Source organism: Varroa destructor, unplaced genomic scaffold (assembly GCF_002443255.2).
Source record: "Varroa destructor unplaced genomic scaffold, Vdes_3.0 BEIS01000003.1, whole genome shotgun sequence".
Taxonomy (NCBI): domain Eukaryota; kingdom Metazoa; phylum Arthropoda; class Arachnida; order Mesostigmata; family Varroidae; genus Varroa; species Varroa destructor.
The window spans coordinates 20,374,247-20,389,712 of NW_019211456.1; the positions used below are offsets into that span (position 1 = coordinate 20,374,247).

At 39.5% G+C, this 15,466-nt stretch overlaps 3 protein-coding genes across 4 annotated transcripts in view; 2 read left to right on the forward strand and 1 right to left on the reverse strand.

Moving 5' to 3' along the window:
- Positions 1-7,656: 7,656 nt before the first annotated feature.
- Cse1 (chromosome segregation 1) lies at positions 7,657-12,242 on the forward strand. The gene is made up of 2 exons (XM_022795279.2): positions 7,657-9,888; positions 10,118-12,242. The coding sequence occupies exons 1-2, from the start codon at positions 7,840-7,842 to the stop codon at positions 10,997-10,999; spliced, it is 2,931 nt and encodes a 976-aa protein (XP_022651014.1). The 5' UTR covers positions 7,657-7,839; the 3' UTR covers positions 11,000-12,242.
- A 210-nt stretch (positions 12,243-12,452) lies between these two features.
- LOC111246161 (major facilitator superfamily domain-containing protein 6-like) overlaps positions 12,453-15,466 on the reverse strand; it is a 25,308-nt gene continuing 22,294 nt past the window's right edge. Inside the window, exons 11-12 of one of the 2 annotated variants that reach the window (XR_015324061.1) lie at positions 14,513-14,731; positions 12,453-13,805 (exon numbers count right to left, since the gene is read on the reverse strand). The gene's annotated coding sequence lies outside the window, so the exon portion shown is untranslated. Of the gene's footprint in view, positions 14,304-14,512; positions 14,732-15,466 lie in introns of both variants that reach the window. The other variant, XR_015324062.1, reaches the window with a different exon arrangement.
- On the forward strand, positions 13,642-15,452 carry LOC147756648 (uncharacterized). The gene is made up of 3 exons (XM_086984078.1): positions 13,642-13,807; positions 14,129-14,285; positions 14,611-15,452. The coding sequence occupies exons 1-3, from the start codon at positions 13,642-13,644 to the stop codon at positions 14,846-14,848; spliced, it is 561 nt and encodes a 186-aa protein (XP_086840204.1). The 3' UTR covers positions 14,849-15,452.

Sequence of the window (15,466 nt, forward strand, 5' to 3'; positions counted from 1 at the left end):
ACTGTCAGTATGACTTTGTTGTTACTATCGTGTTCGTTTCCATAGCCTGTGTTTGGTGTTTATACATTGGTAGGCACTGATTATTCGAACGGTGGCATGAATTGAGCATGGACTTCGTGAAGGTTTGAAAACGAGGAAAAGAAGTAGCGAATATTTAGACGTCCATCGACCAGGTGGGTTGATAGTGAAGACTGCTTTTGAGAGCTCTCAGTGATTAGTGAAACTACCTGCTCCGAATGATATGTACGCAGGTTGATTGGCCGACAATGATCGACTGTAAATAAGAAAATTCCCAACAATTCCGAGAAAATAACAGGTAGACTGTTATTATGTGCCCATTTTTTTTCCCGTATACTAGGTATTTTGACCGTGTGCTTAAGACGCGAGCGATACCGAAGGAATATGCGAGGATAGCTTCTTCTACATCAAACTGGTTAGCGTACTACAAGCGGATTATACCAAAATCTGAACGGTGAGTCTTCTTCCCTTCGCGAGAAACTGTATTACTTTCCCTCGAGCTATATTCGAAAGTAGTCATGAACGTGTCGCAGTCACTATTATCTGCTTTGAGGGGCGGGGGCGGGGGGAGGGGAGGAACTTAGTGCTTAATTATATTTACTTTCATTTTATAACTCAGTATGTTTGTGTTTTCCGGTCATGCTTTCATGATCACCTTCCCTTAAGACAACTGAAGTGAATTTAAAAGCTAAAATCAGTATCAAGGCTGAAAAGAGTTCGAGGCAATCTTTACGATATCATCAGAAAATGGTACGCGGATCATTTGCAGATGCCATTATTGTTCTGAGCTGTTCAAGCGTGGCTTCAACAACTCCATATATGTCCCTGACAATAATCATCATATATACGTTCCTGTTGAATTTTGATGTTAACATGTCGAGGCGAAGCATTTTCTACATTAATACAATTATAGATATCAGGAAACACTGACTGTCCTAGGTCCTGACTGAGTTCTAAGGATGATCAAGTAATATTCTTAGAAAATTTGTTACTTGATATGGTCCTTTAGTGGAGATTGGCATTGAGCGATCTTCCTCGAATATAGATGATCTAGCAACGTTGCAGCGGTTACGCATTCGTCTACTGACCGGTAAAATTCAGAAACGATCTAGATTTGAATCTCGGCTGGATACATGTTGGTCCTCCAAACGCAATGAACATGGCAATTATCTTGTTTTCTGTTTGGCTCCTCTAAAACAGTCATATTAGGCCATACCCTTACAGGCCTTGCAAAATCGTTTCTGTGACAGCACGGAGATCTCTCGTAAAAAAGACGACAAAAACTTCACTACGGAAATATGGCGGAAGAACACCTGAACAGCACTTTCCGCCGCCTTTTTATTTTGTTACATTTGTAGTGGAAGAGACCAAAGAAATATGGAAAGCAGACAGCTTAAAATACGCTTTATCGGTATCCTGCAGGTTAAGATTTAAGTGTTATTATATATTTATGAGAAAAGTAGCATTGTATATTCTAGCGTCTTCAAGAGACTGCATTAAAATGAGGACGTCTCACAAATAAGTACGGTTAAATGGTATATGTTTACTTTGGCGGTTTCACTGACGTGTTTCGCTTTACATTCAACTATCTTGAGATATATCTATGGACAGCAACCTAACAAGTTAGTGAAAAACCTTAGCGTTGTTTGCTTTGGTGTTTGCTAGATGCTACGGAAATTTCGCTTAATAAAGCTGCAAATTTTGCTGTTTTTCATAGTGAAAGGATGCTCCAGCTTTTCCGGGTAACAAAAAGGAGCACTGAGAACGACAAGGTATCCCCGTCGTCGAAATCCTGCACGCACTCGTAATGCCAGTCAATTTAATGCCGGAGCCAGCTCGTCAATTCTATAGTTGTAATTGACGATAGCAGTAATAGCAATAACTATACCTGTACAGATAAAAAAAAATCAAGGCGCCCTTACAGATAAATTAGCTTCTCCCTTAAAGAACAAGGTCAATTATTCCGGCTAAAGACGTAATAATTAAATTAAATTAATAAACAATAACTAACAGCATTAACTAAATTCTGTTAGTGAAATGGTGACATTCGTCATATTTGTAGCCACGAACAACTCGTTAACAGAGCTAAATTGTGCTGGCTAATCGTTTCGGGATTGCTATGCTACTTGGCAGAAGTTTCAACGTTTTTTTTGAGAATTTCCAGATGTCAATTTTGTATAGTGCTTTCTTTTAAATGAAGAGTGAGGCGTTTATAATTAAGCATTCAAAATATACTATATGTGATACATACAATCACAAAGAACGTTGTTACTATTTAGGCCTGTAAGCTGATTGGAATATTTTTGTGTGTATACATGTTAGGCAAATTTTCGAAAATGACTTCATTTGTTCTTGTAAATAATGGCGGCGGCGGCGGCGGCGACGGCGGCGACGACGAATTAGGAGAAAAGTAAAACGTTTGCTGCAAACCTCCGTGCACTTTCATTTTCAAAAATGCTGTTTACTATGTTGCTTCCTTCTGCATACTCATTATTTGCCACGAGCGTCTGTTTTAACGCGAGCAGTTCCGTTCCTCTACATATGTTAAGATTTGAATAAATTAAATTGCATCTTTTATATCAGGAAATAGTCAGAAGATCGATACGTGATCGCGTGATGACAAGAAAGCTTATGCGTGTCTCATACGAATCCAAAACGCTGTCTGTTCGCTAAACGGGAGAGGCTTACGTGCGACGCCCGAGAAGACATGCGACGTAAACGGCTCAAGTCGACGGATACAAAGCAGAATTCGCTGTTCAACGTTCGCCGTTAGCTATAAGTACACATTCCATCACGAATATTGAACAAGTTGTATCATCACGTAGACACCGATGTGTATTGTAAAATAACCAACTTGCTAGTTTATCAATTTAAATCCATGTGCTTCTATACGGAACACACTATGATCCCCTTTCTAACAACAGAAGTTGTTAGAAAGGGGACCATAGCCCACCGATGAACGCTTTGATTTCGTTTAAAAACTGGTCGTGGCAAATATCTGTTCGAATTTTCAATAAGCTTTGTTAAAAAGTACCTGAAAAAGCTCTAAAAAAAGAATAAATAATTTTGGAGCGTAATAGTAATATGGTGTGACACGTAAGTGCACAATAGAACTATCTCAGACCTCAGATGTAGCCAGCCTCTTTGAGACACCCGTAGCCCTGGAAATCAATCATTGAAAAGTCAGTGCTTGTCTTTATAACCGCATATTGTGGCCAATCATCACAGTGAACGTCAGTACTGTCACTTTACCGGATCATGCTACTTTTTACTCCTCGAGCAAGCACGTTACGCGAAAGTGGGCGGGTCCCTGATTACCCTCTGGTTACGACCAGATCTATGACAGCAAGCTATTGTCTACCCGCTCTGCTCTATAACACTATCGCTTTCAATGCACGTCCATAAAAACTGATGTCACTCAGTTCGGCGGCGGTGGTTCCTGTCGATCAGAAAGAAGTAGTTGGCTTCACATGGGCTGTTGGTGACTCGCATTTGCGGTTTTGGAACTTCGCGCACGCCGACATCGTCCGCGACGTCTGAAAATCCGGGAAATCTACCTACGCTAATTGTATTGGACACAGACGCAGACAGTATCAGCGCTTAGGGTTATAATGGCCTGACGGTATGGCCCTATTGTTGGTTTTATCTTCAGCGGCCAGCCAATCTCCCTGTTCAAGCGAAACGAAAAATCTACTTCACCGGTTATATACGTACTATGTACGTCCGGCCTGCACATGTGCGCTTATGCATGGCGTCAGTATATACATGCCTTTGTGAGTTTTTGCCAATATGTATATCTATGCACACGGACACTTACATCTGCTAGACAAATATCTTCACGGGTATTTGTTATCAACTATAAAACGGCTAGGGGAACAGTAACGACGACAATGTAAACGCTGTAATACAACGTTCGGATATTTTTCTATCATATCACATATACGAAGCGAAATATCACGGGGAAAAGAGCGCTCCAATGTTTATCTTTCAGGCATATAGGCCGCCATTGTAATACCAACCGCCTTCATTACTATTTGTCATTGTCGGTATATGCATAGATCTTACGGAGGAAAACTTACTCGACTCATGCGAATGTCTAATAATTGTACTTGCATCGCCTGTATTTCGTCATAGGCCATTGCTGTAATAGTGCAGCAACAACGTTTTTGCTTTCGAGACCTGGGTACGAAACCCGGTGCAGACGCATTTAGTTTCCTTTGCGCGACTTCGGACAGAGTCAATCGTTCTGAGCTAGTACTAAACGGAAAATTTTAAATATTAATGATTAGGCCATGGTTTTTGAATTCTACTTTGTGTGATTTGAACTTCTTTCGAGGTGTACCGATAGAATTAAAGGTATACGACGGTTTATGCTGAAATATCCCGAAACGTCTCCGCCATTATTTCCTATTACTCCGTAAATTGGCATCATGCTATCCACAACGATTGTTATGTACAGATGTGCCTTAATCATCTTTGTAGAGGTAGAGTGTATTACGTATCGAACCTGCGACACGCAGCAACAGATACATTTATGCATATAGGCTATATGCCAAGACTAGGACTTATATAGGCCAAATGTATGTAGATGGATATCGAAGTTGATGATGGAAGCCATACGAGTGATGCCTTCTGCCAAAATCCGCATAAGCCGGCATATGTTTGCTGTCCTTAATATGTTCGACCCCTTTTGGGATCGATAAATGATGACAACCGGCCGGTAGTGAGCCTGTGAATGACGCCATTTGGTTGGTGAGTGGATCAAAAGTTTGAATTAGCAGAGGTATATAGACGAAAATAGAAATGGTTTGATATTAACTGTCCGTCGATTCTCATCTAGCGACGGTAATAGCATCGGTTCTAATTATCGTGACTTTGCCTCATTCGAGGCTGAGCGCAAACCTTCCGTGTACAATAGTAAATAAACTGAACGCACTGAAAAATCAAATTGGAATGTTTATCAAGAACGAGAACAAATGTTGTTGTAACAAATTTTAAATTAGAACCTCAGTCAGCATCACGAATCAAGTATCACTGCAGCGGGTTAGGGGGTTTGAATTGAACTTTATTTTGGTATTATATCGTAAGTATGCCCATAACGGTTCAAGCAACATGTCCTAGTATATATTTCCGTCGTTTTATAGTTCAATAGATTTCCTCGAAGTTACTTTATACACGCAACACGTATAACCAGGTTTCTTGCAAGGTTTCACTATTGAAATTGGGCATATAGCCAGTTTGTTAGCTAAATACATTTACATGAGGTAAATCTATTGAAATTCCCGATGAGGATTCTGTAATCGGTTAGATTCTAAAACGCTTCTGTAAGAACATTTACACTATTGAAGAGACGTTTTCATACCACTAGTCCTCCATCCAAGCTAATCCGCAGCGTAACTATGGCCTTCGGTCTAATCTACCGCTTGTGTAAGAAATCATTTGATACAAACGTACAATGACCGGCGCGCAACGTATGAACAATTAGTGTTTTTTGAAGGCTTTTGGAATTCTAAATTGAATAAAACGATGCTCTCTGAAACACAAGTGTGAACAGAATTATCCAATTCAGCCTATAAGCCGCACGGCATTCTGATTGAATGTTAATCAGGGTTGGTGAGAATGTTGTTATTTTGGTAGTAGAAAATACTTCTGTCCATGAACAACGGAATAAGATTATGACTGCAGGAACAAGAAATAAACGAACATTCACGTTTATAGTTCTTTTTCCTAAAATCGTTAAAGACTTGTCCTAGCAAAGCGGAAACCAGGCACACAAATAATTGTGCAGTAAATTAATACAGTATCACTGCACACTATTATTATTATTACTATAGCTACTGTCTTTAGTTTTTAGTACTGCGTCTATTATAAAAAATCGCGGCCGACTATCGGCTGTAATTACATACGCGCGTACAAAGAAAATCCAATTTTCAGACAAAATTATTAAAATACAACAAAATAACAGTACACCGAAGTAAACAGATCGGCGCGTCATAAGCATCATGGGTAGGCCTATTGTAAAAGCTGAGTTGTTTGATGATTCTAGATCTTCTACTATCACTCAAAAATTCCAACTTCATTTTCTACCAGTAGAAAGAGTAATAGTATCAATAGCATGCCGATGGAGAAATTTTTTCATCATGCTATTTTTTAAGAAGGCTCATACTTAGTGACTGAGTTGTTTATATTAAGGGTAGCAAGCAAACGATTCTTGTACAAATTTCAGCCACGTATGGGGCTTCTTACTTCTTATGACAACAGCGCAGAAGCCCTAGCAACAGCAGCAGCGGCAAAGAACCTCGACGAGTGCAGTGTGCTAAAACCTGCGGAGACTTACTTCTACGGATATTAGAGAGATATCTTTTCATAATTCTAAGATTAGGATATAGCAGCTAAGAACTAGGCTAGTAAAAAGAAAAGAATAATTTTGCCACCAAGTTTATAACCAAGGAGACATGGGTTACCGTCATCCATACCGAAATATTCGACGCTATAGGAAATTTTAAGGCTAAAAAGCGTGCGATACAATATGTACGGTTCTTATATATATAAATCTTAAAATACAATAAATAAACCGCGCAGATTTTTCGAATCACTATTCATTTGAAGCTATCTAAACGATTTGATTACAACAATGAACAAATGATGAATAAATGTTTAATTTAGATGTTGTTCTAAATCTCTAGAGAAGTCGGTACTCTCAATTGTATGCGTGTATAAGATAGAAGGAAAAGGTATTTTTCTGTTGTAAATTCAAGTAGAGGCACGTTCAACATCTTGTGTTCAAAAACAACCTTTGGATCTATTTCTATATTTTTTTATAATTTGCCCACTTGTGTTTTTCTGGTTCTTACAGAGGATAATGAATAACTAGTATTAGTGATGGTGAAAAGCTATAATTATCATCATTTTGGTAATTATAGTAGAATATTTTTGACTTCTTTCCGAATGTAGCAGAAATCACCTTAGCGTTATTGTTAACGATGTTAACACGAAAAATGTGTTTTTATAAATCACAATGTTTGGAAATATGCTTAACGAAGTTTTTGAATGTTAAAAAGTATGTTCAAAGTGCAGCCGCATCTTTCGTAATAACAGGGTAATGTAATGGCATAATATACTTTCACTGCATGACATGCGACACAGTGCACCCAAAGTGCATTGAAGGAAAGAGATCTAGGTGTACGCTGCAATAGTCTTTGTCGGCAATGTTGATGAAAAGCTATGAACTACAGTTTTTAGTATTCTATAGTTTAAGATTTCAAAAGCGATGTAGAATATATTTGATCCTACAAGCAAACGTATCGTAATTCTATCTGGATATAATACTTTTCTGTTGCTGATAAGCATAACTAGTAATGCTCGACTTCAATTGAAAAACTTGACTTAATGATCAACTTTCATCTTTTCAACGAACGTAACGTTTTCTGAAATCATCTTTAGAAGTTGATCCTTATCTTTGATGCTATTGTATCATACCGCTGCCTCTCAGCATTAAATTAGCAGTAAAAAAAGAGCAGAAAATACGTTACCCATTTTATTTTAATCAAGTGCAGGTTTTCCCGCCAACCAGGAATTTAAATTTCAGCGCGCTTTACCCTTACACTTTTAATGTTTGTCCTATGATAGGCGTCGTCTGCGTAAAATTTCGTTAGCCAGTGATCGAACCGGCTGCGCTGTACGCCGCATGGTGAATTTTGAGATCTACCGGATAGTTGGGTGATATTTTCTAGAGAAGTACTGTTTCGCGTTAGGTCGTAACCTATAGTGGAGCGGGACAGTTCGTATGTTAGGCGGGTCACGGACGTGTGATTAGACACGATGGAGTTAACGGAAGCGAACATGGCCACGATGGCCACTTACCTGAAGCAAACGCTCGATCCTGTGTTGGAGCAGCGGAAAAACGCCGAAAAGTTCCTCGAATCGGTAGAAACCAACAAAAATTACCCGATTCTCCTGCTAAGTGTCGTCGACAAGTTGGAGTTCGAGGATGTGGCTCGACTAGCTGGAGCGATCACGTTTAAAAACTATGTTAAACGAAACTGGGCGGTGCCTGACGAAGTCAACAAACAGAGTGCTATACACGAAGAAGATCGTGAGCGCGTAAAACAACTAATTGTCAACCTCATGTTGAAATCGCCACCGAATATCCAACGCCAGCTATCGGATGCTGTGAGCATTATTGGTAAAAGTGACTTTCCTCAGAACTGGCCAAAACTGCTAGATGAAATGATTGCGTATTTTGCCACCGGCGATTTCCATGTAATTAACGGTGTTCTACAGACTGCGAATTCGCTTTTTCAGCGATACCGTTACGAGTTCAAGTCTCAGAGGCTATGGAGCGAGATCAAGTATGTGCTAGACAGCTTTGCCAAACCCCTGACGGATCTGTTTGTGGTAACGGTGAATCTCGTTTCGTCGCACGGCGACAATCCAACCGTGCTTCACGTTATCTTCAATTCACTCGTAGTGATTGCAGAAATCTTTTACAGTCTAAACTACCAGGATATTCCGGAGTTTTTCGAAGACAATATGAAAACTTGGTTTGAGCGTTTCCATGCCCTGTTGTCCGCCAACAATAAAGCACTAGCAAGTAACTCCGATGACGAGCCTGGCGTTCTAGAGAAACTTAAAAGTCAGATCTGTGATAATATTTCACTCTACGCAGAGAAGTACGATGAAGAGTTTTGCAGTTTACTACCAAATTTTGTTAACGCCATTTGGGAGCTTCTAGCCACTACAGATTTGCATCTTAAGTATGACACGCTAGTTAGCAATGCGTTACGCTTTTTATCAACAGTGGCGAGAAAACCTCAGTACAAGAATTTGTTTGAGGGCCCGGCAATATTCCAGTCTCTTTGCCAGAACGTTATTATGCCAAACATGAGGTTCCGGCCAGCGGATGAAGAACTCTTCGAGGACAATCCGGAAGAATACGTCCGAAGAGATATTGAAGGCTCGGACGTGGACACCAGAAGGCGGGCAGCCTGCGATTTAGTGCGTTCACTATCACGTCATTTCGAAGACAAAATTACCCAGAGTTTTTCTTCGTCAATTGCCGAGTTGCTTCAGCAGTACACCAGTGACAACCGGAACTATTGGAAACAAAAGGACACAGCAATATATTTGGTCACTTCAATGGCCGTCAAGGCATCGACTGCTAAACACGGTACTACACAGACATCTGACTTGGTGAATATTCAACAATTTTTTGCCGATTATATCCTGCCAGAGCTGAAGAATGAGGACCCAACATATCTACCTGTAATCAAGGCCGATTGCATCAAATTCCACATGGTCTTCCGAAACCAGCTTCCGAAAGAAATGCACATACAAGCTTTGCCGTTCCTCGTAAAACACCTCAGGAACCCGAATTTTATTGTTCATACATACGCCGCGGCTGCTATCGAGAAGATGTTTACTTTGAGGGTAACTCAAGCAGTGTCGGGAAGCGATGTGACATTAATATCCACACAAGACGTCAAACCGGAACTTGAGATGCTTTTGAACAATTTGTTTGCAGTTATGGAGTTGCCCTGCTCAGCTGAAAATGAGTACGTAATGAAGTCAGTTATGAGGACGTTCAGCTTGTCCAGAGCTGATGTCATTCCTTATCTCAATGCCCTGTTGCACGCTCTAACAAAGAAACTAATGTTGGTTAGCAAAAATCCGTCAAAGCCCCACTTCAACCATTATCTGTTCGAAACACTATGTCTATCTGTGAAAATTGTTTGCCAGAATGACAGGACAAAAGTCAGCGATTTCGAGACAGTGTTCTTCCCCGTCTTCCAGGAGTTGTTAACACAGGATGTGCAAGAATTCGTTCCCTATGTTTTCCAACTACTCAGCATGATGCTCGAGTACCATCAGGTAAGAGTAAACGAGGCAAAGTATGTAAGATTGTGTTCGTTTGTCCACTTAATGATAATGCAGCTAGATAAATATGTACATATATTATAATTTAATGCTCAGGCTTGTCTGTAAATGTTTGTATAACGTAAAATTGTTATATCATGGTCGAAATTAGGGCTAACTTATTGTCGAACATTAAAGTATTAACAGTATTAATCGAATGTGTCGTTGCTTGTTGAATAAATAGGGTGCTGCACCTGAATCGTACATGGGAATGTTCCCGTGCCTACTGACGCCGATTCTCTGGGAACGCCAAGGCAATATTCAGCCGTTGGTTCGTCTAATTCAGGCGTTCATCGAACGAAGCTCGGCTCAGATTATCGCAATGGAAAAGTTGAACGCCGTTCTCGGAGTATTCCAAAAATTGATTGCTTCGAAAAACAACGATCATCATGGGTTTCACATTGTGCAAAGTCTAGTCGAACATATGGAGCCGTCTCATTTGCAGCCGTTCATCAAGCAGGTTTTTATCCTGTTGTTCCAGCGTCTGACCAGTTCGAAGACAACTAAATTAGTTAAGGGGCTGCTGGTATTCTTTAATTTGTTTGCCGTCAAATACGGACCTGTGGCGTTGCAGACTACAGTCGACGAACTCCAACCACAATTGTTCGGTATGGTACTGGAAAAGCTCTACATTGCCGAAGTGCAACGGGTCAGCGGTCAAATCGAGCGAAAGATCTGTGCCGTCGGCATTGTCAAGATTCTTTGTGAGCTGCCTGCAATGGTTTCGACGTACGGAGCATTCTGGCCGCAGCTGCTAGAAGCCCTTGTCAAGCTGTTAGAAGCACCAGAGGACACAACTATTCCGGAAAATGAACATTTTGTTGAGGTCGATGATTCCAGCGGATACCAGGCTGCGTATTCACAGTTGCAATTTGCCAACAAACCACCCATTGATCCTCTAGCGCATATTCAGGAACCGCGACTGTTGTTAGTGGAAGGATTGAGTGCTCTGTCGCTAAGTGCCGGCCAGGGACGCCTACCTATGATGATCCAGACTGGCCTGACACCCGCGGCTGGTCAGTATGTTCAACGCTACTTGGAAACGGCCGGAGTGACTTTACTGTAAAAACTAAATACGTCCGTGAAGCTCAGAGTTATTTCGTGTCATTCGGACTCACATATCGTTGTACCGGCGACCGTTAAGTTTCAACCGGCATTCCTATCGCAGATCATGGGTAACGTAGCTGGATTGACATTCCCTGTTAGAATTTGGCCAACCCCGTGTGCACGTACATGGGAATATGCCTATGAAGTAACAGCTTTAGTGCTGTTTGCCGCGAACCAAGCATTCAGACAACAGTAAAAACCAATAGTAGCTTGAACGATTGTTTCGACGTGAGAAGATGTGATAATAATATAACCTAGAATGCGGTGTATGTATGTGTGGTATGCCTGAGTGTGTATAACAGAAATAAATGTTAATACTGTTTTGAACATGCTCTGTATCATCTGGCCTAAAAATCTTACCTAAAAGTCTTGCCTAAAAGTCCGCGGATTACACATGCATATATGCCAAGGTCAATGTCAGTTGAAATCAGCGGTGTAACGGTTCCCAGAACGACGATGCTGATGATGGTTACTACACTAGTTGAAAACTGTCGTAAACGATGTTGTTGGGTTGTTCGACTAATCGATAAAAATGGCTACGAAGAAATTAGTGAGAATGTGTGATAGTTTTGAATTAACGTCGACCGGAACATTATGATTGGTTGTTGATGAAAGACGTTAAGTAAGCGAATGTTGCTGTTATAGATGTGTGAGCGCCTCTTCGTTGCGGAGTGAGAAACAGTATCTAGATTACTGTAATCAGGATGACCGCACGAGGAGCCATGCTGGTATATGGAAGCCTTGGTTCACATTTACGAAAGGAAAATCATTGAGCAAAATATATATATATATATATATATACGACGATATTATTAAGCAAAACCTTCATAGTAACAACGTAATATAGGAAAACAATTAGTCCTTAATATGCCCTTATGTGTGAAAGTTTGTTTACCGGCCGTGAAAACGTTTTTTAGGATATTTAAACAAGTAGCCCGTGTAAAATAATTGCTATATATACGCAGGTAAATGAGTGTTTTGGGAATTTCGTTACATGACGACAACATTGCCGTATTGGTAACACGGTCTAAGATTTTCGAAAAATATGTGTAACAAATTTGAAAATACGGATTGGTTTTTATTGCTCTTTAAAGGCAGAACTTAAAATGTTAATGAAACAATACGGTGAAAGAAATGCGTTTGTGAAATAAATAAAAGCGCACGCATTCATTAAAGCCGTACAAACTCGGTTGAATTTGTTATTGAATCGTTTGTTTATTACAATCCTGCTTAGAAAATGTATTTTTATGTGAAGGTATTTAGTTACTTCTACCTATTATCAAAATGGTAACTTGTATTAGGATATAAGTAGTTGTTGTGTGGTCGAAACATTAGGATTTTCTCTTTATTTAAAGCTTCTCCCATAACTGTATACTATGCATTTTATGGTTCAAAAAAACGAAGCGTTACACTATCATTATATTAGCATGACATAGTCAATATTTTATTATCAAACAAAAAACTACATGATTGGCGTACGCGCAGAGCATTGTAATTAACAATCCTAGCCAAAAGATAATTTCTTGTATATAGGTGGCTCATAATAGCATGCAGGTATGCAAGACATGTAGAGGAGACGACATGAATACATTTCTAGTCTCAAAATTACCTAATAGGAACAACAGTGTACGGAGAATAGAGCAAAGTGTATAAGTCTTATTTTTAGAATAAGTCTGCAAGATTTACTTGCCAATGATTCATTTAACTGTAGTGGACTGAAGGTCGATATGATGCAGGTAAATAATAAAAGGCGTTAACATGATGGCAAACTGCTATCGTCAATATTCGGTAATTTTATGTAATGTGTGTCAATACTACGATAAATAGAACTCGTTAAATGTGGGAGCTTATGAAACTCCTATAATTCATGAATTGGCATATGCATAATAAACCAATGTTGTTAGTAGTAATAATATAGATAGGCTATGGATTTCACTGAAGTTAAAATTATCTTAACGCAGAGAAATTTAACAGTATAGAAACAACGCTTCGCTATGGTTTTACAATTTAATACTCTCAATCGCAGTCATTTCTGTTGACTTGTTTAGCTTTTTGGATTATTTCAGGCTGCTTATTGTATTATACGCGAAATATTTTTCCTACTGTCAATTAGAATATCAACTTCGTCTTTAGCACTGTTCCATATGGGTAAAGTCTATCAATAACTTGCGAGAAAATAAACCTTTAGAAATCTCAAATACACTTTTACCGAATAAATTGTAATCCAAGATAAAGTATCGATTTTAGGAACTCGATTTTTGATAATTGATGCTTATGTTAAATCAATTAAGTTACCAACACTCAAATATCTGAAATACATTTATAATAACTATACGTAATCAACTTGATATGCTATTATATTATGCATATGACGGCTTTACAGGGCGGTTCATAGAATTGTTTAGACCTAGCGACCGGTTAAAGCATCTATTCCTTCGGATTGGTATGAATAAATACTTACTGGCTTCTTTGTAGTTTGTATCAATCCATAATCTGTGTTCCTTCCCATTCTCCTTTATAACGATTTGTAATACTAGATCCACTTATCTCACGTTTTTCGACGTTTATCTATTCATTCTAGGAACTTCCTTTGTGGCAGAGATGCAGCAAATTCTGGTAACGTTAGCTACAGGTTGCTTTTGGATGGCAGCAACAGCTTTGAAGTTGCAGGAAAACAGCGTGCCCACCAATTTTGTATCGAAACACAGACATATGCAGCACATGAACGGGATTAGACGCCCCTCCGAAATCCGGTCTCTGATCGCCTGTGAGTTTAACTTATATATTCTTAAATGTCTTCTGATTAACGATCGTTGTAACATGATAATAGACATTTGTCTGATAGCCAGATGTTTTTAGAAAGAAATAAGTGATTAACTTACCTAACCCAATAGCGGTAAACTACCTAGTGAATATATCAGTCAAGCATACCCTACGCAATGCTATTGATATCCCCTAATTTTAATCACCTCTATTTCCCATTGCCTTCTTCGATGCATGAGTTGAACATTAAATTAATACATTTGCGTATTGTGAATATGCGGTATTTCACTAATTATATACTTTTTTCTTCCAATTTGGGTAACAGCTTTGATTGGCCCTAAGGGTGGAAGCAATGGTGCGCCGTTTAGAAGCGTCTCGTCCCGCCTCGATTACCAGGAGTGTTTAAAAAGGTCGATATGCGAGGCTCACCACGACCGCATGAAGTTTGGCGTAATCGGTTTAGCAATGCAGTTGATCTTTCCGTAAGTGTTCGAAGCCAGCTGAACCGATTATATATATGAAGCGTATTATTACTAAACTGAGCCTTAAAAAGTATGCCATCAGTATAGACGATTGCGATCGGGGTTAGAGAGGGGCCAAGGAAATTTTTTGCCAATAGAACATTATGCTCAACCTCGAAGCGTTTTAGCTCTAAGCTGTGCAACAAAATTTTAGTTATCTTTTCGAAAAATTCCTCCAGCACTTATACCTGTTTCATAATGAGGGGCGGTGGCGATTGATCTCGGCATATCCGCATTGTGTTCACTTGTTTATGTTGTTGAACGATTTCGTGTCCATCAATTTCAGCCCATTTGATCGGAATATCTTTGGCTCGCGAATTCGTCGGCCATTTGCATTGGCCGCACAGTACGGTGCTTCGCGCCGAGCCGACTGCAGTTCACAGTACGACGGCTGTGTCATCTCTTGGCTAAAGGTGATGCAAAAGACTGTTGATTACATAATGGTGAAAAGAGACAACCGAGGGTCGGCTACCGTGCATGAGGCGCTTCGCAGCAGAGGTGCGACGTCGGAACGCAAACTATAACTTTCTTTAACGCAGCGGTTGTTACCACGGTGTCTAGCGTAAATGTATCTGATACGGCTTACTGTCGAAATCAATTACCATTATGAGATGACTATATCCGTTTAGTCTCTGCATACACGTACCTTCAAGAAGACTACGTGAGATCTTAAACAATCTTACACGAAGGTTTACAATTGTAAACTATGAATTAATAAGGGAAGGAGTCCAAAAAGGTATTTAAACGCGAAGCTATTACCTTTTGTAAGTAACATCTGCTTTGAAATTGTATAGCAATAAATACATAAACATAACTAAAAATATGAATACGACTTTCTATCGACGCATACGCATACGTTTTCAGTAACATAAATCTTTTTATATTCATCACTTGATGTGCCACATCTTATATAAGACTTGCCTGTAGCGTCAGTTCTTAGTTGAACAAAAGTTTTATTCGACAGATGCTTCGTTTTCATTTACTAAAATCAAATCTGGTTATTATAGTACAGATCTTAATGTACTGATTTACACTGTTTATTTTTAAGACGGCACTATGGAGTCTTGGCACTTTTGGATTTTTTGTTCTCTCCTGCCGAAGCATTGATGGAAACGAAAATATCAGTAACTTCTTACTAATTA